Below are 24,575 nucleotides of genomic sequence, written 5' to 3'. Positions count from 1 at the left end.
GGTATTGTCACGCCAATAACATGTTGAAACTCCTGCTTTTGGTTCAGTGTAGATGAGAAAAAGTATTTCTTATGCATGATACTGCCAAGACCAAGATCTACACATGTAGCCAACAGGATCCAGGCAAGTCTGAGTCTGAAAGAGAGGAATTTAATTTGTCTGCCAAGGAAAGGTAATGCTGGAGGCATCCAGGATCTGAAGCTCTCACACAAGGGATGAGCCAAGGATTTCAAGCATTGTGTGAAATTCTTTAGAATTAAATGTTAGTTTACATGCACTGAAAGACCACGTTGTTTAAACCAACAGTTGAAAGGTTGTAATATCTAATCACCTTAAGATCAGAAACAATTTGGTCTAAGCCACTGTCCCTCAACAAAACTGGTACTGTTTTTTTGTGAAATAGTACTCACTAATCTTACTGATGTATCACTCGTGAAAGCCATAGGCTCATGTCAAATAAACTGTGTTCACAACTGAGTTCACAATCTGACAGTTTAATGAACAATGTCATATTCCATTATTTATTCTGTATCAACAGCACAAATTATTCCTGAGTAAGTGTGTATTGAGTGATTCACCATGCTTATGACTCTGAACTGAAAAGTGGGTGTGGTCGTGGTGGTGGGCTATAAGTATGACAATTTGGTTATGACTTAAGAGATCATGTATTTGATCCTCTGTGCATTACATCTTTGAGTGTGGTGCTCAACCCCAAGTCTGCCTGATTGTTCAATGTACATGCCTTTGGCCAAGTGTGTCAGATACATGCAAAACATTAACACCTCTCCCAGTGTAACCAGATCTTTTGGATTATCTGTGTTGAACAAGCTGCCTGTAGGTTTAAGTGTTAAATACCACAAATGACATGGCCACACTCTGTGTTTTATACGTCAGTGAATCAGCAAAAAAGAGGTTTGAGGAACTCAATTTGTCATCCACAACATTTAGGTTTCACAGGTAAAATCTTCCATCAGAAAACAGTTTAATATCTACTGTAAATCATGTGTGGAATGATAGAGCTTTTAAGGTGCTCGTTTACACCTAGAAGTGTGTCATAATAACATGTGCAAAGTGCTTTATAATCTGCAGTCCAAACCTTGCATGTTGCACATTGCACTTGTTGCAGGAGTGTCCATGATCTTTCTAAAAGTGTCACCAAGTCATCAAGGTTTATATGAGCAGGATGTTCTTCTCATTGACTCCAAGGAAAGCTTCAATGAATATTAATTGTGGGGTTGCAGCCCATATTTTTAAATATAACCTATTGCACATTTTAAGCGAGTCTGGCTATCTATCAGAACTGCCAGGGTTGTTTGCAGTTACATATACCTTATTAAGATAAAGTCTGGGATTGCTGTACCTGACTATAAGGAAATACAGTAGATCCAGCCAGTCTGGTTTAAAGAGACATAGGGGAAAACCCCCAAACTCTGAGCTAAAACCGACAGGACCTTACAACCTGTCAAATTGCCAGAGAATCTGATTTAAATATGAGTTTAAGGTCAACAGAAGTTCCTCTGTGTTCTGTGAAAAAAAACCCTGCAAACTGATATATTCAACATGTGTTTGCTGAGATAACTTGAGAATGATCTGTAACACATGAACTCAATTTTCTAGAGCTTTGCGAGTCGTCTTGTCAACCCTTTAAACATTGCTGAGGTCATAATCCATGAGATTTATATCTAAAAACTTGAATGATGCAGTAGCATCTTATTTTATCTTTATGTCTTAGTGTCTTCCTTTACTAACTTACTGCTTTGTCTCTTTTTTATAAAATGAATAAAAAGTTTATAGCAGAAATGTATTATATTGTGTTGTCATTGTTTTTGTAAGAAAAAAAATGTCTTAAAAGGAAAATCTCTCATTAAGGGCACAAATTTGCTGCTGGCTGATGAAGCATTATTTCAGGGCTGTTACTGAGATTTTTTGAGCATCCTAAATAACTAATGGAACTAGAATAATGATTTCCAGCTCTTTGTGGAGTAGAACTGTGTTTTGTTCTCAAGCATCACTATTGAATTTTTTTTTATCATTTTTCGCAATGAACTAATCAGCACAAGTCAACAAACAGTGGCTTTCAGGTAAGGGGGGAAAGTCCTTTCCCAAAGCACTGAAACAGGTTCAGGCCAATCCATACTGGATGAGAATGCAATAGCTGCAAGCAAAGAACAGCGTGCAGTGGCTTGCCCTGTCTTTGAACATGCAGGTTAACCTCTACCACATTTAGTGTGACATTCTGGGCAAATGTTGTTAAAAGATTCCTGCAAAAAAAAAAAATACACTAATTCCATTTTTGTTGAAAAATATTATCGTGCCTACTGTATCTAAAGCTTTTTATTTGTGTGCATTTTAATTTAATTTAATATAACTAATGTCTAAAAACCTGTGCAAGATAAATGTTTCCCTGCATTACTTCAGTAAGTTCTTTTTCGGTGTTATATAATGCTGATGGGATGTAAGTGCACCTGCTAGCTGTGACACATGGGAAGAGCTTAAAAAACTTTATTCACTCATACATTTTTTTTTTACATTGAAACTCAGTGTACAGTAGTTTGCTGAAACTCATGACAAATTGTTGTTGTTTATCATACTCACAGACATTAAATATGTCTCTAAATATGTTTACATCATATACTGTATTAGAATATATATTTACTATATTATAGAATGGATATGATGCCATGAATATGTATTTGAACTGAGTCAGTTTAATGAAGTAGACACTTTATTTAGGGCTTAATACCATGTTGGAGATTTTTGTGATAGAGAAACATTTCTGTAAGTTACTTTGAATAAAGGCCTATGCTGCAAACCCTACACAATTTCACGTGTAAACAAGTTGTTTTGAACCAGCAGATGACACTTAGAAATCTGGCCTGTTTATTTATAGCACATCAGGGTGTATTTGTGACCCTCATTGCTGAGACTTGCTTTTTCAAGTCAGACCACTAATTGTCTATGGAATTTAGGACTTTGTAAAGGTCACTTGTATACTTTGTCTTCAAGCTTAAATTAGCTTTGTTATTGACTCTTTGTTATTGACTCTGTTATTGATGGCTGAGCATAGTGTGGTACCTGTTGCCTTCATCTCCTTTACATGTTCTTCTGTTGTTGTTTTGGAGTTCAGTTGAATCTTTTAATATTTGTGCCTTTTTCCTGAACAATGCATTGTCTGTGTGGTCATAAAATGTTTAGATTTGCATACAGTTGTTTGTACAGATGCTCACGATGATTGCAAGTTGCTTCTACGGATTCATGGGATTGAGTAATAGGCCTTTGCTCTAAAGGTACAGTAAGTCCTTTTACAGCCACAAGTGTGTGCTCATTAATTCCTAATTACAGCAACTGACCAGATAGAAGCAACTAAAAGACAAAGCAATTACTGGAACCTTCCATAGTTTTTAATGAGACAGTATGTAAACCTTTGACCTACTATAATTATTATATAGTGAATTAAATTCTCATATCATTTATTAGTAAGATATTATAAAAAAATTCCTTTGATGTACAAACTAGATTGACTCTAATTGACTTGACTGTACCAAGTTAGAGTTCTTTGTGAACACACTTTAGTTCAGGTGAGTTTCAATATCATTAAGATAAAGTGCTTACAGTAGCATTATGAACCATTCAGGAAATATTCACCAACTACATGAGACAAAAGAGTTTGGCTCACTGCCTTTAATTTGATATAGCTGTGTAGTTATGGATGCAGGATGTAGTGAAAAGCCTAAGGGCTCTGTTTGTTGTTTCATTTCAGTTCTGCTGTTTCATTCCACCAGTAATATTTATAAGAGTATAACATTATCCTGGACACTTCTCCAGGTAAAGCATTTAAAGCTTCTTTATTCTTTTAGGTCTGTACATGTGGGCTGTCTACACTGAGCTGAAACTGGGAAAATTGTTGCTGAAACACTGCTTTTGTTCTGAATGCATGAATTGGGGAATCATCTTGTTGATTCGTTTTCTGGCAGATGCAATCGGGTTGTAGGCAAAAATATTTTGCCTAAATCATAACTTAATCAAAACTTAAGATTTATAATATAAATCTTTAAATGCATTAATAAAATGTTTGCATAAGACATTTTCAGATATTTTCAGATAAAACACCTAATTCAACATTTTGTTTGTTACTAAGTGAAATTGTTGAAACAATAGGCAAGTGCACACAATCTGTCATGTATCTGTTACAGCAGTATTAGCCTCTATTACCATAATTCATATAGGCAATTAACTTTGGCCATCTAAATCTACACAAATCACTGATGGTCGTGGTCATTTTGGGCAAGTGTGTGGTGTGTGTTAGCCCTCATCATCACCAATAAATAAATAAATACATAAATCGCACATAAATAAATAAATTGGCACAATGTTTTGCAAAATCATTCATGCAAAAATTTTACTTTGTATAAGTGAATTTTCATTCTCGTTGTTGAGTGTGGGACATTTTCTAGTGTTTCTTTCCCATTTCTTTCCCAAGGAACACTTCAGTATTGGTCTAGTATCCATATCTGCTGGTTTCTGTCTCAACAATAGCATACCATACACTTTTTGATTTCGGATTGGGATTCAAAGTTTTTTGTTTTTTTTAATTCACTTCTAACAATTGATTCTGATTGTTAATTTTGAACTGTGTCAGTAAAAAAATGATAAACAAATTATATAAAAATGTATAAATAAGAATATTAAGCAATGTGATTTTATATATATATATAGGCTGTCTGTTAATTAGTAAACATGATCCTTTCACTCTGGCACATCTTACTATAGATGCTATCTAACGGCAATGGCCCTAAGATAACGGCAAAGTCCCTAGAGGCTCCTGATCTTCTCTGCTGATGATGGGAGTATACAATAGAGGGTTTCTCCGTCACGTCTGCTCCTCATTTTTTCTTCATTGTTTCTTCACGTGATAAATCTTTGTAGCGTCACTTGTAAATAAAATCATTAAAAAGGGAACTGTGTGATTTCACGTGGCTATCTGCATAGAATTGCATATTTATTTAGGTTGTGTCCTGCTCTCCCCTATCTGTATATCATTTGTGATGGCAGAACACAACCTTAAATCATGTTACAGCTATGTTAACAGCTGGTCCACATTTCAAGATGCATGTGCCAAAAATGATTGTGGTCCAGATATCTCAATTTAGCATAACAAGGCATTTTTAGGTGCAACTGTGAGCTGCTATCAGCTATCAGATCTGTTTTTTAGACATATGGGGCCTCTATGTGATTGACAGAAACAGCAGAAGTGTGGATGGATGAGGATTTCAACCACTGATCCTTAAAAAGGGAATTTCCACTAAGGTGCAGCAGAATCGTGGCACGTGAAACACACCTACTTGTTTGTGAAACATTGGCTTTCACTGGAGTTAATATGTACACACTGTTCAGTGACCCATTCAGAGATTATGCTGAAACATACTGCATCACCAGGACGTGTGTACAGAGACAACTTCATATCAAACGAGAGAATAAATATTTTCTATTAAATCATGTCTTAAATAACAGTATTTTGAGAAGTAGGTTATTGCTGTTGATTATTGAAGTTGATTATTGCTGTGTGCAAAAGCTTACATGAAATCATAATCGAAATACAGAGTTTGTTTTCATTTGTTTTCATTTCACACTGACACTCTACACATTACAAATATTCTGGATATACTGACGTTTCAAGCAGTTTTTAGATCATATTCATTGATTCAGTCAGTTACTTCTATGTGATATATGGTCAATTTAGGAAGTACAGTATTACATTATTAGTCATATCAGTTCTTTCAAGTTGCACATTAAGCCAATTTTTTAAATGGCTGTTTATAGACGTAGAAAGTTTATAGAAAATAGCTTTCTTTTGGCTTCTTTGAAAGTTTCCGGCTTTCAAAGATTTTGGACTTCAACTAACATTAAAAAAAATTTATTAGAAATAATAATTATCCATGACCAAGTACATCTCTTGTTGGTTTCCAGCCTATTCTGTGTGAGATCGGTGAGAAAAAACATCATTACAAAATTACGAAAAATAGTATTTTATTGTAAAATAAAATGGAAAATAATAAAAATAATAATAATAAATGAACAATTTGTTCGTCCTTGATACTGACCAGCCTTTCAACAAAGGCTCCATGAAACTGATTTGAAAATAGCCTTTGAACCTCTACGTTACGGCAATACCAAGCATGACCAATTTTATGTTTTTTAGACGGTTTTTTAAAGATTTTTCATAAAAACAAAAAATAAAATATTGAAATGCTTTCTGGTGCTGTACAAACAATGCTTAAACAAAGTGCTCTTATAAGTAACACAGCTCTGAGCTTGAAGAATCTCTTCTACAGTATGCTTCTTCTCCCAGAGATTGGTAAAAACAGTCTGAGGCGGTGTAGTGAGGAGGCGTGTAGTCTGGGGCCACGGTGCCATCCTGCAGACTGGGCCAGTGTGACAGGCAAAAGCAGTGCTGCACGGTACAATGCTGATAGTGGTAGTTTTCAGAAGTAAAGCTGGAGCTCATGTCCATGCGTGTCGGGGAGTTGTAGCATGAGGAGGACGATGAGTGAGACTCAGGTGGAGTGTAGCTGTTATAATCGACCGGACTGGGAAGGCTGAATGAGTGTGTTGGTGAACTGGATTCCTGGAACAAAAAGAATTGTTTCAACGTTAGACGTTATCTAAACACACAGCAAGAAAAAAATTCCATAATGCTTTATGAACACATTGAATTTAGAGTGCTAAAATAACACCTGCAATATGGGATTAACAGTTCAGCCTACAGGTCTGAATTATCACCTGCCACGAGGGATTATCTAATTATTACACTATTCATTTTGTGCTCAGTGGTGCTGACTAAACACCCTTAGTATTGAATTAACCCTTACACTGTTTAAGTTAACTCTTTTTTTATACTGACATTTTAACGAAGTGCCTACACTATTTATTTATTCTGAATGAACTGTTCATGATGTATATACAACTTCAGTGTTTATTTACACCAGACAGTCACATGCAGAGTACTGGTTTAATTCCTACAGAATTCGTTTGACCTTTACAGTATTCACTGTGTGCAACTGGATTTACTGGCTATTTTCTATCAACACTAATCTTTTTTTATTATTATTTTTTTAGGTAGAGACAATTCTTAATGGCTCCAGTAAAGAAATTTGCCTGTGCTTTTTGTTGACTGTTGCACTTTTAAGTGGAGTTATTCCCATTTCCTGGTTTAAAAAGCACAGTAACTGAAATCAATTAGATTATCAAGTAAAGGCCCTAAAATATATATATATATATATATATATATATATATATATATATATATATATATATATATTAGTTTGTATTGATCTTTTTCTTATATATATTTTATATTTTATATTATTTTTTTTTTTATTTTTTTATTTTTTTATTTTTTATTTTTTTTTTAATCGAATCCATGCTGCCTTAAAAGAAACTTAAATCAAACATGACTTTGGTTAGCAGGTGTAGAAATAATACATACTAAGCTGTTAGTGTAATATTCCGTGCATGAAGGGAAGTATCCGTGTGGCCATTGCGCAGGACCAGTCGCACACCCCGCAGCGCTGGAGCTGAAGTTCTCTGCAGGAATCATGTTCATCAGCAGCTGATCATCAAACATGTCCTCCATGGCCATATGCACATTTTCTGCAAACTGTCGATGCTGGAAATAAGCATCCTGTGCTGAGTTCCCACAGAGAATATCGAGATGACCCGCTGGAAAAGATGGAGAGAAAAATACTACATAAGCACAACAGGGTATTTAAATTGGGCATGTAAAGACTTGAGATGATGTCACGAGAGGAACAGCCAACAGCTAAATCACATTTGAATGGAAGTTTATAAAAGGAGTCCTTACACATTTTAAGGAATCTTGCATACTGTATGGTGTCTTTTTCCACTTTTCTGCATGACGGTCGAATGGTTTCGTTTTGGAGTTAGTAAGTGGGAATAAGGTTTTGCTATTGATTTGTGGTCAACATCAATCTAAATAGATTTAGAAGGTTTGCTTTGAGTGATGTTGTACCATACTGCAGGCTGGTTCCTTAATGTCGCTTGTTTTTTAATCTATTCTGTGCAGCAGAAGACTTTCATCATTTCAAAAGACAAAAATTAAATTTTGTAAATTAATGCAAAGACATTAGTTAGAGACATTATATCTATTCGTTTCATTAATGATAAGTGGAACTGGCTTAATGGTTTCTATTTTGCCATCGGAATCTGGTGATTTTAATGATTAATGGACGCATTTGGCCAATTTTCCATTAAAGTTAATGGAAAGCAGCTAAAGTTTTTGTTGATGTTGTTGGTTTGTTTTCCCAACAGGGATGTTAGTTTGGAGGTACATAGGGTGCTTTATTGTTCTAATCAAAAAACTGCACTCAGGTTAGTCTGTGTTGTAGCAGAGGATATAATGATGAACATACCAGTCACTGGTGTAGAACAGACGTCGTGAGTCGTGACAGCTTGTGTTTTCTTTGGTTGTAGGTAGGTGGGACAGGGTGGAGAGAGAGAGAGAGAGAGAGAGAGAGAGAGATATTAGTACTCAGCATTTAATCTCTGTGGTTTTAACATGCTTTATGCCTATTCCAGTGTAAATATATACTAGCAATGTTTGCTCATTCATTGGACATTCACATAATGTACAAGAGCAGGTGTGGCCATGTCGAGCATTGTAACAGTTAGTTTCTGATTCATCCTGGCTACTGATTAAACACCAATCCCCTGACTCTGATTCGCATGACAAATCTTGTATGCGTCTACATGATTTGTGCTGTAAAGGAAATAAAAAAAAAAAAACACGTCTTACTCTCGATTCTGCTGCCTGAAGTGCCCTGCGCTTCTGCAGCAACTCCTTGACTGTGGTTTTCACCCGCACACCCTGGTACACTTTAGGTTTGTCTGGGGATAAAGAGAAAAACACAAAAGTAAAATCACTCCGTGTCCCGCATTCCATGAACACATATAACACATCTATTTATTTATTTATTTATTTATTTAATACTTTTATTAATTTATTTATTCATTAGTGTATTTATTAATTAATTACTTTTTTTTAAATGTTACATTTTTTTTCCAGTTACATTTTTTTTTATTTTTTGATACTATCCATTTTAAACTTTTTTTTTTTTTTTTTTTTTTTTTTTGTTAAAGTATCGACCTAACATTTGATTTACAGAGTTTATTTACCTAGTGCAGCAGTCATTCAGTAGTTCTTTGTAGCAGAGGCGCCAGGTAATTGTTTAAACGCTGCGCATTACAATAAGCGAACGTGCAAACATGCGGATATTTTGCCACAAATGTGATTTTGAGCTGATGTATTTTTTATGCATTTGATAAGACCTTTGATAAAAGTCTAAACTATAGTTTTGGGCAAAAAAAATAAAAGAAATGAAATAAAATAAAATCAGCATTTCTGAAACCAGCCAGCACCCTGCATGCGGTGACTAGTGGTGCAAAGGTGATACGGAGACATGTTAAGTGCAGGGAACAGCACCGCACCCCACCCAGGAAACACAACTAAATCCCGCATGTAATATGGAGTGGGAGAGAAATCTCAAGCGCCGTGCGTTAGAATCTTATCAAAACACTACGGTAAGTTGCCTACTCCATTTATGTGATTGATAAAAAATCTGGTGCAATCACCAGGTAGTGCGCAAACCTTAGTAAAGTCTGTGCGCCTTCTCTGTAAAACGAAGCTCTTTGTGCTCCGTCGCTACTTTGTGGCTAAACGGTGCGAGTTGTTGTAGACTGCATGCTATAGAAATGTAACATAACCCAAGAAACTCGTTTCATTCGCGTCTCGGTTGAATAGAATAAATGTGATAAATGTTTAATAAATGTGATAAATGGTTCCGACATGTAGGCTATATAGGAAAGAAAAAGAATTACGCGAACCGAGGATTAGGAAGAATAATATAAAAATAAAAAATAATAAAAAATAAAATAACTTTTATAACCACACAGCCGAGCTAAAAAAAAAAAAGAATTAATTCATGTTTTTTTAATTGGTCATGTAGCTGATATTCGGTCAGTGGGCGTCTTCTTAAAATCTTTAAAAATATGTCTAAATGTTACATGTACAAGTTGGAAAAAAGAGAGGCTAAGATTAAAAACAACGCCACGCCATGGCGGAGCTGATAGAGGCAGCAGAGGTGAAACTGGCACTGATGCTGATAAGATTGCGACAGGTTCGGCGCAAACTCACACTGACTCTCATATAACTATTCATATGACTTATACCGACACCTCAAATCGTTTTAGGAGTTGGAAAAATATTCAGATTAGTCTGTGCTGAGATAGCAGATGAAAAAAAAAACTGGCCGTAATTCAAAGAAAGGAAAAAAAAAACCCTTGGGCAAGATGCATATTTAACACACTAAATCAAATATCAAATTAAACGAGTAGCTTGTTACATCCAGTGGAAATCCAAAAAATGTGCCCATAATTCGAAATCCAGAAATATGAGATGTGCATAAAACGTCTAATAAAACATCCACATGAGCACGTGGTCTGCTTACTGTAAATGTAAAATAATAATAAATAAAAAAATAAGTGCATTAAAGTCATTCCTAACACAGCAACAAAATGCTTTTTTTTAACTTTAGGTTTATTTCTTTTTTTATTATTATTTATTTATTTTAAATTGCCATACTGCAGGTCAGAGAATGAATGAACTTGTTGCTCAGAGGCATGCTGTACCTTTGAATTAAATGATTTACTGTAAGCTCGATTTTTAATCCATCTTCTTTTTGCATGTTTTTTTTTTTTCCAGGTCCCAAAGGAAAAAGAATAAAATGAGAAGAAAGAAAGAAAGAAAGAAGAAGAAGATTGACTCACCAGACATTTTTGGCGTGAAGAGCAGCAGGACCCAGTGAAACACCCCAAAGCGCCTGTTCTTGGCTCTATTATATGGGCAAGAACGAAATATTGATAAAATTGCCACAAAGTCTCAATCTATCACCTTCACAACACTCTCACTATATACAATTATGCAGTAATATAGCCAGGGAAGCATTAGTTTGAGTTTTTCTCCCCTCATCCCTACTATTTAAAGTCCCAAGAACTCAATGATTTGACAATGATTTGATTGCGCGATACTTTCAATTTGAATATTCAAAGACTTCGCAAAAATACTTATATCTTAGCTATATTCGCCATCAGAGCGCATGTAAGAGTGTCCACTTTAATAGAATATTACATCATTTCACAATTTGACACAAAAATAAAAATATATTTTTGACATTTTATCACCCTTTTGATATTGATGCCAAGAGGCTGGCTGTGAAGCTCTCTTTGCACTTTACAGTGTCATTTAACGAGCAAATGTCACTTCAAACATCATACAACACTATACATATATCATACAGTGCAAAAGTATATTAAAAAAAAATAAGAAATTACATATTCTGTGGCTTGACTGTAGACCATTTTTACAGAAATGTAGACATGGTGGGCGTGGCATATAGTGGCAGCCATTTTGACCATCAGAGCATGGAGAGCTTGTGCTCTGGCATGAACTTAACACTTGTTAACACTTCTAGAATGAATATTATTGTAGTAGTGATCATATGTAACTTGAATTTTAGATGAATTCTGCCAAATCTGCAAGTATTTTGTAGAAGTTTTAGGATAGTAGGATATTTGTTGTAATGTTTATTCCATATAACAAATATTAAAAAAAAATTTAAATAAAATAAAAAATCAAATGCTGTTGCAATACAGATAATATTATATGATATTTTGTTACACTATTTACTATTTTTTATTACTATAGGATTTTGAAATTAAAGCAAAAGAACGTAAAAAATAACAATAATAATAAATGTCCATAGTTCATCCTAGTATTTTAGAATGATTTTTTTTTATTGTTCTGCAATGAAAAGTCTACTAGAGTCTAAAGCTTTCCATATGAACCCTAATATCATATATTAATATTATCCAATTAATGAACTTTTAATTAAGATTTTCAATATAGGACCAAACATTTCAAACTTAAATGTCTACAGAAATGTAAATAATTTAAACATGAACATTTACTATGTGTGTTTTTTTTTTCGTTTGTCGTTTTATTGTTTTATTTGATTCATATTTTGTAATTATTTGTCTTGGACCGTGATTTATCTTTAAGCAGCGCGGATGCCAGACATTTGCGTATCACACGTTTTATGTTTTGTGCACATGAACTGCACCTATATATATGTATGTATATCATTATTATTTTATATATGTATTTTATATATTAATTTTTTCTTGTGACATTTCACAGTAAACTTGTGTTTAAAAGTTGTCAGGCATTATGGGTGTTCACAGGTTACTACTACCTACCTAAATGTCTAATAATGCATTTGAGCATAAATAAATATCATTACAAAAACATTCAACCTTATATTTATTATTTAGTTTAGATGAAAGTGTTTTTTTGTCTGTGTATGAAAGCTTTTTCTGGTCGGAATGGGTTCTTCACTCCTGTCGCCACCACGTGGTTTGAAAAATGATGAGCAGGTCACGAACAGGACAAAGAACTCATTAAAGCATGAACGTGATTACAGAGTAGAGGCCTTTACTACTGAGCTAGTTATTATGTTTGTTATATTATTATTATTATTATTATTATTATTATTATTATTATTATTATTATTATTGAAAGATATTTAGAAGTTTCTTCATGAACTTATCCAAACTTATCCAATATATCAACATTATAGATTTAACCATTAGATCTAAAAAATATATTTAATTTTATGTGTGTGTGTGTGTGTGTGTGTGTGTGTGTGTAAGACGTGAGATCTGAGAGGTCTATCACTTATGCCAAATTCATGTCTACAAAGCCTAATGGCTCTTATCCAGCCACTTAAATGGAAAGAATTGTGTTGATATTTTGTGCAAATCCCTTAAGTGTCAGGATTTCTGAAAAATGTATTAACCACTGAGTCAATACAAAAAATTTGGCCATTCATTTTGTACAGAACAAATCAGGTATTCTATAAATTCAAATTTGCCGTATACGTAATTGCCAAATCTTAGTGTTTCTTGTTCCCTGTTGTCTCAAAACTTGGACACTCTACTGATTTGTTTATGTGCTTTGTTTAAAGCAAACTATTCCAGTCTTTTAATATAATCTATTAAACTAGCAAAGCAGCCTATAATGAGCCCTGCGTAAGAATTATAACAATGAGAATAACCAAAATGCCAAGAAAAGGTAATTAAGATAATAAAGGAAAGAGGTAACAAAAAAATGAAAGGCTTAATGAAAAAATACAATTTCAGTTTCACTTTATTCAACACATAGACATTCTTGTAATGGCATTACCACAAACTCCTGGATTAATCTCTTTTGGATGTAGACTGATATAAAATTACTTATATTTTTTAAGCATTACAAGTAACCAATATAATAAAACATAAAACATACAATAAACAGCACTTAATTTATTAGTGAATATATCAATATCATATTTATCCATATATCAGTGAATATACCTATATCATATTATATTAAATGCAATTTAAATAAGAAAAAAGAAAAGTGAATGCCCTGTGTCTCTCTCTATTCAGCGTAATCTTAGTCCTCTTAGACAACTTGTCCTCTTGCTTTCCATGTTTTTGTTTTGTTTTGTTTTAATACATATACTTTAATATCCAGTCGTGTATTAATGTGTGTTCACGTGTGAGCAATTTTATTTGTATTTGTTCCACTGAAAATTAGTTTTAGCTCCAGATGTTTTAAAAGTTTAAATGGACTGTCCTTTGTTCCTCCTATGTACTGTACACCAAGCATTGCCATGTTTGCAATTCAAATGCTCTGCATCAGAAAGTTCTCCTAATTTCACAGTGTGACCAGGCTCCAGTGGCATCTTCTTTGACCCATGGCAGCATATCATTCAGGGCAGATGGGGCATTGTCTGTGTCCTCCGTGGACAGGGCTGGGAGTTTGGCTACATGTTCACTGTATGTTGGGCATGGGAAGCTTGAAGGCAGCTGGAAGGATGAGTGATATGGCATATCATCCAACGTGTGGAGGGAGTAAAATTGTGACGAGCCCATGCTGGAGCTCCTGGAGGACGAGCGGTACTGGCTGGGGCTGGACGGCTCCACGGTTGCCGGAGCCAAAACGTTCCCACACAACCCCTCTGCAGGCTCTATCCCGGCCTGCTCCCAGGAATCCCTCTGCACACACAAACACAAACATGACTCAGATTCCTGGCTCTGTGTTAAGCTACAGACTGGAGGATGATGTTGATCTTATCAGAGATGAACACTGACAGTTTTGCCTGTGGTACAAGGCAAGATAACATATCTTTGTTTTAAGGAGGTTTACACAGGAAGTTGTTTTACACAGAATTAAAAGAGTGTGCATAAATAAGAAAATGGACTAGAAATTAGAAATATATCAACAGCATCATGATTTCTGGTCTTGGATAAACCAAATTTTGTTCCAAAGTATAGAAGATATATAGAGGAATGATAATTAAAAACAAACTTGACTTGACTTTACTAATGTTTAGTAAATGATCATTATATTTTTCTACTACAAAGTTGACACAAAATTAGTTTGTTATACAAATCTCTACCATGATCATTATTTTAAGATACATCGCTACAGCTTAGAGCAATACCAAAATCCACACCTCACTAATCACCTTACCAGCATAAAGTGAGAGGTGTCTCCAGGAAAAGGGGGAAGCCGTGCGGCCAAGGCGGAGGACGAGAAGAGAGAACTTCCTCCCCCAGTGTGAGCAGCACTGCGGTAGTCACTGAAAGTCTCTGGGTAGTAACTATCTATCAGGGATGAGTAAGTAGACATGGGTGTAGTGTCACAGGAGAAGGACTTTGCTGTCAGTGCTGAAGAATAGATGTCTGCTGAGAACTGCTTGCTCGAAGAGCAAAACTCAGCATCAGAAAAGATTGGTCTTCTCATGCTATAATATCCCGGCAGAGAATGGGAACCTAAACACAATGGGAATAAACTTGAGTCTTGCAGCTGTTTATTAGACTGTGATTTATTGTAATAACAGTTAGATCCAATCTAGATGAAATGTCTGTCGCAAGTTTGCAAAAACAGGGTGAAGAAGAAGAAGAAGAAGAAGAAGAAGAAGAAGAAGAAGAAGAAGAAGAAGATTTGAAAAATGATGGCGTCTATTTTATATTAAAAACCGAGAGAACAACTCGCTTGGTTCTGCTTTGCAAATGTTGTGGGTAGTGAGTGACTGTCCAAATTGTGCAGCCCTTATACAGTACTTGAGTATCACATACAGTATATCTCACATAGGACACAATCTGGGGGCAGTTTTGTTGTAATAATCGTTATTTTTTTTTTGAATAAAACAACCTTCACATTAGCCAAATGACAAATAGGCAGTATTTGTTTGGATGATGTAAAAAAAAAATTTGATTTAAGGTAAATGAACAGTTATGTTGCTTCCTTTATTAGTATGACAAACGAAAAGAGATTTATATTCAAATTATACAGTAAGCAGGTGTTTTTGTAAACTCACTTTATGCTTGAACTTGTAAACATTATAAACATTATCTGTGTAAGGAATCGCATGGACGACTGCTAGTGGCTTTCAGAAAAACATGGAAATATTTCTTTAATGATGAAAAAAGAACATTTTATTCTCACCTGCCATTTGGACGAGCGGGCTCTGAGAGGACACCCCCTAAAAACAGAGAAAGAGCTAAATCTTTTAGCTGGATAAGCATGGGTGGTTATGTATCTTTATGTAACATAAGGACCTATTTTTACAATTTATTTATATTTAGAATGAAATATTCCTGTAAATCTATATCACTAGAAAAATCCATGTAATCTTGAGGACTGGGGACTAAACGTAAATGCTGTAGTTATGAATACTCATCCGCTAATTATTTTCTGAGACATAGTCTTGTCTTATGGTTTAGGATAATGTTTGTGTGGTGCGTGATTTGTTTGGTTTTACACAATTTTCAATGCCTAGTCACTTCAGTTTAGAATAGAAGCCTTTTCTTTTTACCCAGTTATTGTTGTTGGTGTGCTTTGGGTGGAGCAGTCTGCTACATTTGAATAAGACTAAGTTTGAATGGTGGTTTTGATCGCTATTATCATTTTACATGTTGGTAAAGTGAAATAATTGAACTTGTCCATTAGTTGTTCTTCTCCTCGCTTGGCACACTTTCCTACAACATTGATCATTTTAGTCTGTAAATAACATAGTTTGTAATATTTGGATGCAATTTTAAAAATGAATTAGTTATTTCACTTTTGCTGGAATAACTCTATGAACAGGCAGACGTCTGATTGTGTAGGATATTTGTATATATATTGTCATATGACCATAAAGCATGTGATAAGAAAAAGAATAATAAAATAACAGAAAACATTTCCATTGAACGATGCTTAAAATCAACCTACTATACATCAGAATATGGGAAGCTCACTATTAAAGAGTTATATACTAAATGTCATACTGTATCTCTCAGCTTTCATTTATTCACACACTCTCTCTCTCTCTCTCTCTCTCTCTCTCACACACACACACACACACAGAGAGAGAGAGAGAGTTATATTAAATCTAAGTTATAAAATATACCTGTAAAAGTGGGTTGGGGTTAGGGCTTCAAACATATGAAGTCCAATTGGAAACCATGTCAAAATCTGGTGAAGTATCATGCAGACAAAACTGATACACTGGAGGTTCTCAATCATTTGCATATAACAAACATAAAAAAATCTATATGAACATAACCCTGGCTGGAGGGCAAGCAAATTTTGAGGCCTGGATTTGAATGTCATTTGCCCATCACAAGACTTCTCTGTGTTGCCTACTAGGCAGGGTATGAAAAAAGGGTTGTTTGTGAAGAGCCAAACCCTGTACCTAAAAGGAGCTTGAGGAATAAGTGATGAGCTGGAAGCAGAGAGTACGCTGGATATATAGACGTTAGGTGTAGTAATAATACATATCATCTTTCGGTGGTTTCATGATCTGTATTTTTTGTATGTTAGCATCTACAGTATACTGTACCTTCATAAAAGATTACAGTTTGGAGCTCATACCGAGACGAAAACAGTTTGTTGTAGGATTTTACATAGATTCCCACAGAAGAACAATTAAATGATAAGGAACCTATACATGTTCTAGGTCTGATCTTAATAACCACCAGTCTTTCTTGTAACTGGACTTTTACAAATGTTTAAAAATAGACCACTTTGCCCTGATGCACCTTCATTGTGTTAAATCTGAATATCTAGATAATAGCTTAACATAATGAACCTTAAATAATTAGTCTATAAAATAAGAGGAATGTTTGTCATCTTATGTTTTTTTCTCATATGTTCAGTTTTTTTTCTTTTGCACAAACCCTTTGTGTTTGGGCAAAAATCTTTGCACAAACACATACAAAAAAAACTTTAATGAGGTCCAACTGAGTAAAAAAAAAAATCCTGTGACCGTAAACCGCCCTGTGTTTATTTAGCTGAGGTTGTACCTCCCCCACATATCCGCCTCTGCCTTTACAATACAGTTCATACAATCTACTTTGATTGACAGGTGCTTGAGTTGTAAAGCAATAAAGCTTTATACAAAAACAGAAATTTTTGCGGACTATTGGACTATTGGACATATGCTGATATAATAGACACTGCAGTGTGTCAGTGAAGCTCAGATCAGTGTGACATTGTTCTAATCATGAACTGACTGCTGGTGAAAACCCCCCTACAACTATCAGTAAAGTAAAGTACAGATTTCACATGCAGAGAGAAGATACACTGTATGCATGAAATACAGTGTACTGTCGGTTTCATGGTTAGTTGCATGTCATACACACAACTTTTATACAAAGCATCGTATGCAGTATAACAGCTTTACGACTGAGCTGTTAGTATAATTGGATTCAGGTGCAAAGCTAAAGTAAAAATATGCATTTCACACCTAAGTCGGCCAAGCACCACTGAGAGCTCATTAGGTAATTTGAACCCAGTTAAACCTTTTAAAAGATCTCTGCACCTGCACATGCTGTGTCAGTCAACACCTGAGGCCATTCTGAGTTAAACAGATGTACAGAAAGTAGCTGTGTGTATCTACAGCTCAAAGTGCCAGCAATATTACAGGATTTGTGTGTTCTGTGTGTGAGGCAAGGGATCATACTGATGACATACTGTAGTCCTGCCATGGAGACCACAACATGCAGCAGTCTTAAGAAAACAACACTTGTAAAACGTTCATTCTCAATATACAATATGCACGCGTTCCAGTACACTGCCTTATACTAAAATATGTCATTATTACTAAAATATGTCATTTTGATTTACTGAACATACACTATATATATATGTATGGACCACAAAACATTGTAGCTCAAAGATCATACCCTATACATACACACACACACAAACACATATGCACACACATTTTGCAGCACAAACGTGCTAACAGCCAGTATGACATACTAGTGTGGTAAGAGACAAAATAATAGGGGAAAAAAAACATGACATGCAAATTCACCCTCCTAACAGAGCAGTGCTAACACACCAGAGAGCTAATGTGAGCTGACAAAGTAACCATTTAATTTGTATTATCATCATTTTATTATTATTATTATTATTAACCGGATCAGTATTCCCTGAGTTTTCTGTACTTGTGGCTCAGCTTCTGCTTTCATCTCTCATGGATATGCCAAAGATTTGCATTTCCCCAAAATATGTTATGTCCATGTTCTGCCTGAATCTTGTTAAGCAGAAACTCGTTAACTTATACCTCCTACATCCTGCTACTGTAATCACAAACCTACCATGTGATTATCTTAGGGCTCCTACTTAAAATACTCACACTCAATAACCTTTAACACACTTAGTATTGTTTGCCTTTATTCCTCTACAACTGTAAAGTGTAATGATTATTAATTCCTGTATATATTTTTTGGGTGTCACAAGGAAAGATGCCCTGTTGATACAAAGTTTTTTTTCTCTCAGTGAGTCACCTCTGGTTTGCACAGCAGTGATGTATATCTATATTTAGGTTGTTTGTAAAGCTGCTTTATGACAATACAGATTAAAATAAAAGCCCTATAAATATTTGCTGATGTTCTACTTCGAATATCCCAAAGACTGCAATTGTTTACACTCAAGTCTCCATCAGTGAACAGTTTATAACTTCATACTCAAGTCCCTGTTAAAACGCATGAAGTCATTAAAAAAGTCGTTAAAGTCATTATAGAAAAGAAATTATTTATATTCCCACTATCCAAGTGTCATATAGGGAGTTCTCATATGTTCTCAAGGGAGTTTATATATGTATATATATATATATATATATATATATATATATATATATATATATATATATATATATATACATATATAAACTCCCTTGAGAACACAAGAGGTCTCGATCCTATTCTATATGACACTTGGATAGTAGGAATATAAATAATATATATTTATATATATATATATATTTATATATATATATATATATATATATATATATATATATATATATATATATATATATATATATATATATATATATAGAGAGAGAGAGAGAGAGAGAGAGAGAGAGAGAGAGAGAGAAACACTTTGCTTTTCCAATCCTACATTTCAAACCAAAAAGAAACATTACATTTGCAAGTCAGTAAAGTAATATATTACATCATAGTCCACTGTTCAGACAAGAAAAACACTGCTGGCTTCAAGGATTTATCTGAAAAAACAAGCATGACAGTCAAAAGCCTCCACATGATCTGCAGCAGATTCTCCTAGATTTACAATAAAGCTTTACAAAGTGTACCTGAGACTACTGATGTGTTTTAAAAGGTAAGATTATCCTGTTCAGTTTAGTGCGGTTTAAAGAAGCTTTGTAATTAAGATATTTATATATACTAGAAATATTTATATATAATAGAAAAATAAATGAAAACATTTCATTTCATTATTTTTGAAGGCATCCTTACCGACTTTTGCATTGTACAGTTTATTTCAAAAGGTTCATAATAAAGTAATCTTTTTATTATACCACCAAAAAAAGTAATTACTCAATATAAAACCCATTACCCAAATGCCCAAATTTGTAGTTCGTAGTTATGAAAGGCTAAGGCTCATGCTCAGCATGGATTATACAATAAGAGATCCAGCTATTTAACTCTTCTTCTGTTGCTATTATACTCAAAGAGCAAGTGTGGCAAGTGCCTCCCTTTGCTGTGTGTCAAGTTTAGACCTGAAACATTGTTTACACCTGTAGACAGTCTGTCTCTTCTTTTTAATAAAAAGGCCACAAACTTCACAAAAGCCAGCTGAAACTCAAACAACTTTTATGTTGACTTGGATTTGCTCAAATTAATATTGTATATTTTCCCCCTTTTTTTTTTGGATGCATGATTTTATTTCTATGACCACATTGACACTTGGATATTTCCAGATATTTGCAGCTACATTTTTAATTATTAAATAACATAAAAAGACAAACATTTAAATTTAAGTGATATCTTAAATAAACAAATAAATAAACAAATAAATAAATAAATAAATAAATAAATAAATAAATAAATAAATAAATAAATAAATATATAAAAATTCTCTCTAGTATATTTTACAGTTGTTAAGTCATGATCCTCACCACAACCACAACTTACAGAAATGTACTAAAATACTTTGCATTAAGCGTTGCTGTTTATTTGTAAGGAAGAAATTTAAAGTATCGCATTTGTAAATAAAGAGAATTTTGCTGACATCTTTTTTTACAGGTCACATTTTGTGGCTTTAAACATTTAAAAAAAAAAAAAGAAAATCAGTGGAGAGATGTTTATTCATGCCTATGCATGATGCGTGTGCTGCCGTGCCATGCGTTGCTGTGTGCAAAGTAACCTGTTTTTTGTGTGCTTGTATTTCAGCTTTCTTTTCTTATACTGCGTGAATGAATCCAAAGTTAAGATGGCAATGCAAACAGAAGCGGCTCCACTGAGAAACAATAGTGAGGACTTATCCATGAAAAGCTGGCGTTGCTGCAGCAGCAAGAAGTCAAAAAGCCTTATTCTAGTCTGTCTGGGGCAACAATGGCAGACTTGTCTGTGGTCTGCAGGAAGAACAATATTACTGGGCAGGTGTGCGAGACTTTGACTTTGCATAGGCAGACCACAGACCAAAACGGCAGCTTAACTTGCTGTGGCATGGTGTTCGTGACCATTTTCATTGTTGGTTATTGTTGCTGCCTTCATTGTGAAAGCACATGTGATTGCCCTGTTCCTTTTAGGTACTTATTGCTTATGTTTTGGTATTTGCTGATGGGCTTTACATTACCACACGGGATGGAGAAAGGAGCCAGATTGAAAAAGGCATATACCTAGGACCAAAGACTCAAGAATCATTAAAATACAACGATAATCCCGTGGGCAAATAAAAGTGCAAAGCCATGCATAATGTTACCAGATAGCCATACCAACTGTTTTAACTGTCTGTTTGCATGCAATAAATAAAAAAGTGCATGGAAACGCTGTCACAGACTGAATTTCAGCTTTAGGCTAAATGGCCCAACATATTAGATGTTGAACTTACAGCAAAACGTGGGCCACTGGTTTGTCGTGATCTCTTTTCAGCCAGCAAATCCTTGACAGTATGCTTGACACGGACTCCCTGATACACTCGCTTGGAGTACTCTGTGAAAAGAAAATACATCACAATATCACAACACTAAATGCCTTGACACTGTAAAATAAATAAATTAACAATAAATTATGTGAAAAGATTCATTCTAAGAAACAAAATTCTAAATTAAGTATCAAAAAGAAATTAGGCATTTCATTTGATACCTTATCAGAAAATCAATACATAAATATTATTATTTGAATAAACTAGAAATGTTGCTCTTTAAAAAGTCGCAAATTAAAAATATGCCATTTTGTATTCTGTATATTTGAATAAAGAATGTTCAAAAAAAGAAAATTATATAAAATAATAATAATAATAATAATAATAATAATAATAATAATAATAATAATAATAATAATAATAGAATAAAATTATGCTCTGCTTCTTAAATGTATTTTCGGCAAAAAATGCTGACAAAGCACAAACTCATCTATCAGCAGTTCATGATATTCTGCCCAGAAAATAGTTTCTTTAGGTGATTCATGTTTGAACTATACACATACTTTTGCCTGAGATTTCACAGGTAACATTCCGATAATAAAATCTACTGTGTACTGTGCCTGTGGGAGTTTATCTGTCAGTCAGGAACTTTAGGCAAGTTTTGATCAGTGAGAAAACCAGGCCTATAGTAAATCTAGCACTACATAAGATCTGACTCACAGAAGAATCTGCTTTATGAGTCACAGATACTTGAAATGATGCATCTGAGTAACATTTAACGGTAAAAGACAAGTAGATCATCTGGTGGGATGAGTTATATATTCTCTTAGTTTGTATTATATGTCACTTGGAATAACATTCCTGGGTAGCAAATATCTGTCAACAGATGCCATATTTGCAATTTAAAATTGCTCTGAGATAGGAAATTGCATGCAAAAAGCATAGTAGTATTATGTAAAAGACCACAGATTTATGAATGAACTGCAGAGTCTATGATGTGTTTCAGTGGCTCCCCTGCCCCAAAGTGACAAACTGATTAATGTTAAGTTCTCTAGTAAGCTGAGCACTGTTTTCTGAGCTCTATTCTAGCTTTATATATACTGTATATCTTTATCAAATTTAAAAGACAAGGAGGTACAATTGACAGAATAATACTATACAGTACAAGAGATACACTTTTAGTACTATATATGGACCAAATGACAAAAATCCCTATAGACTGCATAGACTCAGCCATAGACTGCATTAACACACAATATCTTGACCTCCCAAGCTGAATTATTTCCTTTAGCTCATCGTCAAGTGATATTGTAAGTTAGCTTACCTGCTTCCATGTTGCAGATCAGGTTTGCTTGAGTTGAGACTAATTTTAAGGCCAAGTCACTATTCCAGCAAAATGGCAGTGTCTACTTCAAAACTTGAACAGAATTTGATCATTGTACCCAAGACATCAGATCTTAAGTCTAAATGTGACTTTTCCATCAAAGCTGAATGAGTAAGCAGCTTTTGAAATGACCATCAGCAATTTGTTTAAATGCAAATAAATGGTAGGACGTTTTTCCAATATTTGCATCCATGTTCTAGATTAAAGAGGAGAGGACACTGAAAGCATAGCAACATCACGGACGAATCCTACGTGGCTCCTTTTAGCCATACGTTGAGTATTTTGGGATTGTTTTAAGAATTGTACTGATTGAGACAGTGGATAGTAAGCAAACATATTCTATATTAGTCTGATTATACTAGAACAGAAAGTTTTGATCATTAAACAAATTATAAATACAAAAAAATGTACAAAACAAAATAGAACTTACATTTTTTTTTTTTTTTTGGGGGGTATTTGTAATGGCTAGTTTGGGTTGTTTAGATTAACCCAGTATGTTATAGGTTGGATTTGAAAGTCTATTTGTTCTCTTTGTAAATTAAAAAAAAAAAGTTTTTTTCTGGCTGTGAATTTGTTCAGCTTGTTTTTTTTAATGTAAGATAAAGTTTGAGTAAAATGAATAAAAACATTTTAAAAAGCCTTGGGAAGTTTTTTCAATAATATTCTACTGCATGTTGAGTGCAACAGAATGTTGGCTCGGATTTAATTGGTACATACTGTACGTCAGTTTAATGTACACATTAAACTTGGCATAATGAGAACCATTACATGACTTCATTCTTCATTCTAAAACTAATGAGGAAACAACATCAACTGTCTTGTTGCATTCATAAATCTGACCTGAAGTTGCCTTGAGCCAAAAAGGTAAGTTGAGTTTCCAAAAATGTTCAAAGTTGTTCCTGTTTTAACTTGTTATAGCTTTAGGTTAAATGTCAGTTAGCACCTTTCCTCCTCTCAGAGTAGCATCAACATATGATGGATTATTGCCAAATTTTTATGTATTTATTTAATCAGGTCTGTTCAGTAAGAGAATGAGAGCCTATAGGTTTTAGTTCACATGGCTGTGCTGCCCTCTTGCGGAGGACTGTAGAGTAACACTTTAAACGTCACTCTTTCTAAAGAGTTTCTTGTTTTAAAAAAAAATGTTAAACCATGATGACTCGGAAATCTGTTCTTTGAAGGTTTTGAAAGTATATAAAATACAACATTAACCGCATTGTAAACTTATTTGAGTAAATCTAGCACTTTGTATAATCATCTTAGTCTAATAAAGTGTATGTTGTGTGGATTTGGACATATAGAGGTTAAGTGACCACAGGGAAAGTAGCTAGTCTAGTCTCACTGGGGTTTGGAGATGGTTCTGTAAAAGACAAATGATGAATTACAGTATGATCTCCTCCCCTTGTCTCACTCGTCTTGTTATCAATAGAGAACAGCCAGTACACATTCCACTCCTCCTTTTAGAGTGGAAATATTCCTCTAGCTAAGTACTTGGAATCGTGTTACTGTACACTCTCACTCCCTTACTTTGCCTTGTACTCCTGACTACATCCAAAAAAGGGGCTCTTTCTGTAAAAATGTCACCAACTTGAAGACTGACGTCAATTCGAGACTCTCAGTGCTCCAAGA

General features: G+C 34.4%; 2 protein-coding genes and 1 long non-coding RNA gene across 6 annotated transcripts; 1 reads left to right on the top strand and 2 right to left on the bottom strand.

Annotated features, from left to right (window-relative positions):
- Window positions 1-6,010: 6,010 nt before the first annotated feature.
- linc.pou2af1 (lnc RNA pou2af1) lies at window positions 6,011-10,983 on the bottom strand. Of its 3 annotated transcripts, none has more exons than XM_060888497.1 (5): window positions 10,843-10,983; window positions 8,813-8,904; window positions 8,430-8,478; window positions 7,487-7,719; window positions 6,011-6,625 (listed from the first exon to the last, which is right to left on the bottom strand). In XM_060888497.1, the coding sequence occupies exons 1-5, from the start codon at window positions 10,847-10,849 to the stop codon at window positions 6,290-6,292; spliced, it is 717 nt and encodes a 238-aa protein (XP_060744480.1). In that variant the 5' UTR covers window positions 10,850-10,983; the 3' UTR covers window positions 6,011-6,289. The 3 variants fall into 3 exon arrangements, with proteins under 3 accessions (XP_060744480.1, XP_060744479.1, XP_060744481.1); XM_060888496.1 differs by lacking the exon at window positions 10,843-10,983 and adding an exon at window positions 9,193-9,223; XM_060888498.1 differs by lacking the exons at window positions 8,430-8,478; window positions 8,813-8,904; window positions 10,843-10,983 and adding an exon at window positions 7,862-7,997.
- Window positions 7,929-12,379, top strand: LOC132858251 (uncharacterized). Of its 2 annotated transcripts, XR_009649622.1 has the most exons (3): window positions 7,929-7,943; window positions 9,429-9,597; window positions 10,778-12,379. It is a non-coding gene; the product is annotated as an uncharacterized LOC132858251 (long non-coding RNA). The 2 variants fall into 2 exon arrangements; XR_009649621.1 differs by lacking the exon at window positions 7,929-7,943 and having other exon boundaries at window positions 8,799-9,597.
- Window positions 12,380-13,472: 1,093 nt separating this feature from the next.
- si:ch211-213d14.1 (POU class 2 homeobox associating-factor 2) lies at window positions 13,473-23,036 on the bottom strand. Its single transcript, XM_060888377.1, has 5 exons — window positions 22,887-23,036; window positions 21,530-21,630; window positions 15,629-15,665; window positions 14,651-14,952; window positions 13,473-14,172 (listed from the first exon to the last, which is right to left on the bottom strand). The coding sequence occupies exons 1-5, from the start codon at window positions 22,894-22,896 to the stop codon at window positions 13,813-13,815; spliced, it is 810 nt and encodes a 269-aa protein (XP_060744360.1). The 5' UTR covers window positions 22,897-23,036; the 3' UTR covers window positions 13,473-13,812.
- Between the last annotated feature and the right edge of the window lie 1,539 nt (window positions 23,037-24,575).

The sequence above is a fragment of the Tachysurus vachellii genome, chromosome 15 (genome assembly GCF_030014155.1).
Source record: "Tachysurus vachellii isolate PV-2020 chromosome 15, HZAU_Pvac_v1, whole genome shotgun sequence".
Lineage (NCBI taxonomy): Eukaryota > Metazoa > Chordata > Actinopteri > Siluriformes > Bagridae > Tachysurus > Tachysurus vachellii.
The sequence above is the reverse complement of the archived record's forward strand: the minus strand, read 5'-3'. Positions and strand labels throughout refer to the sequence as shown.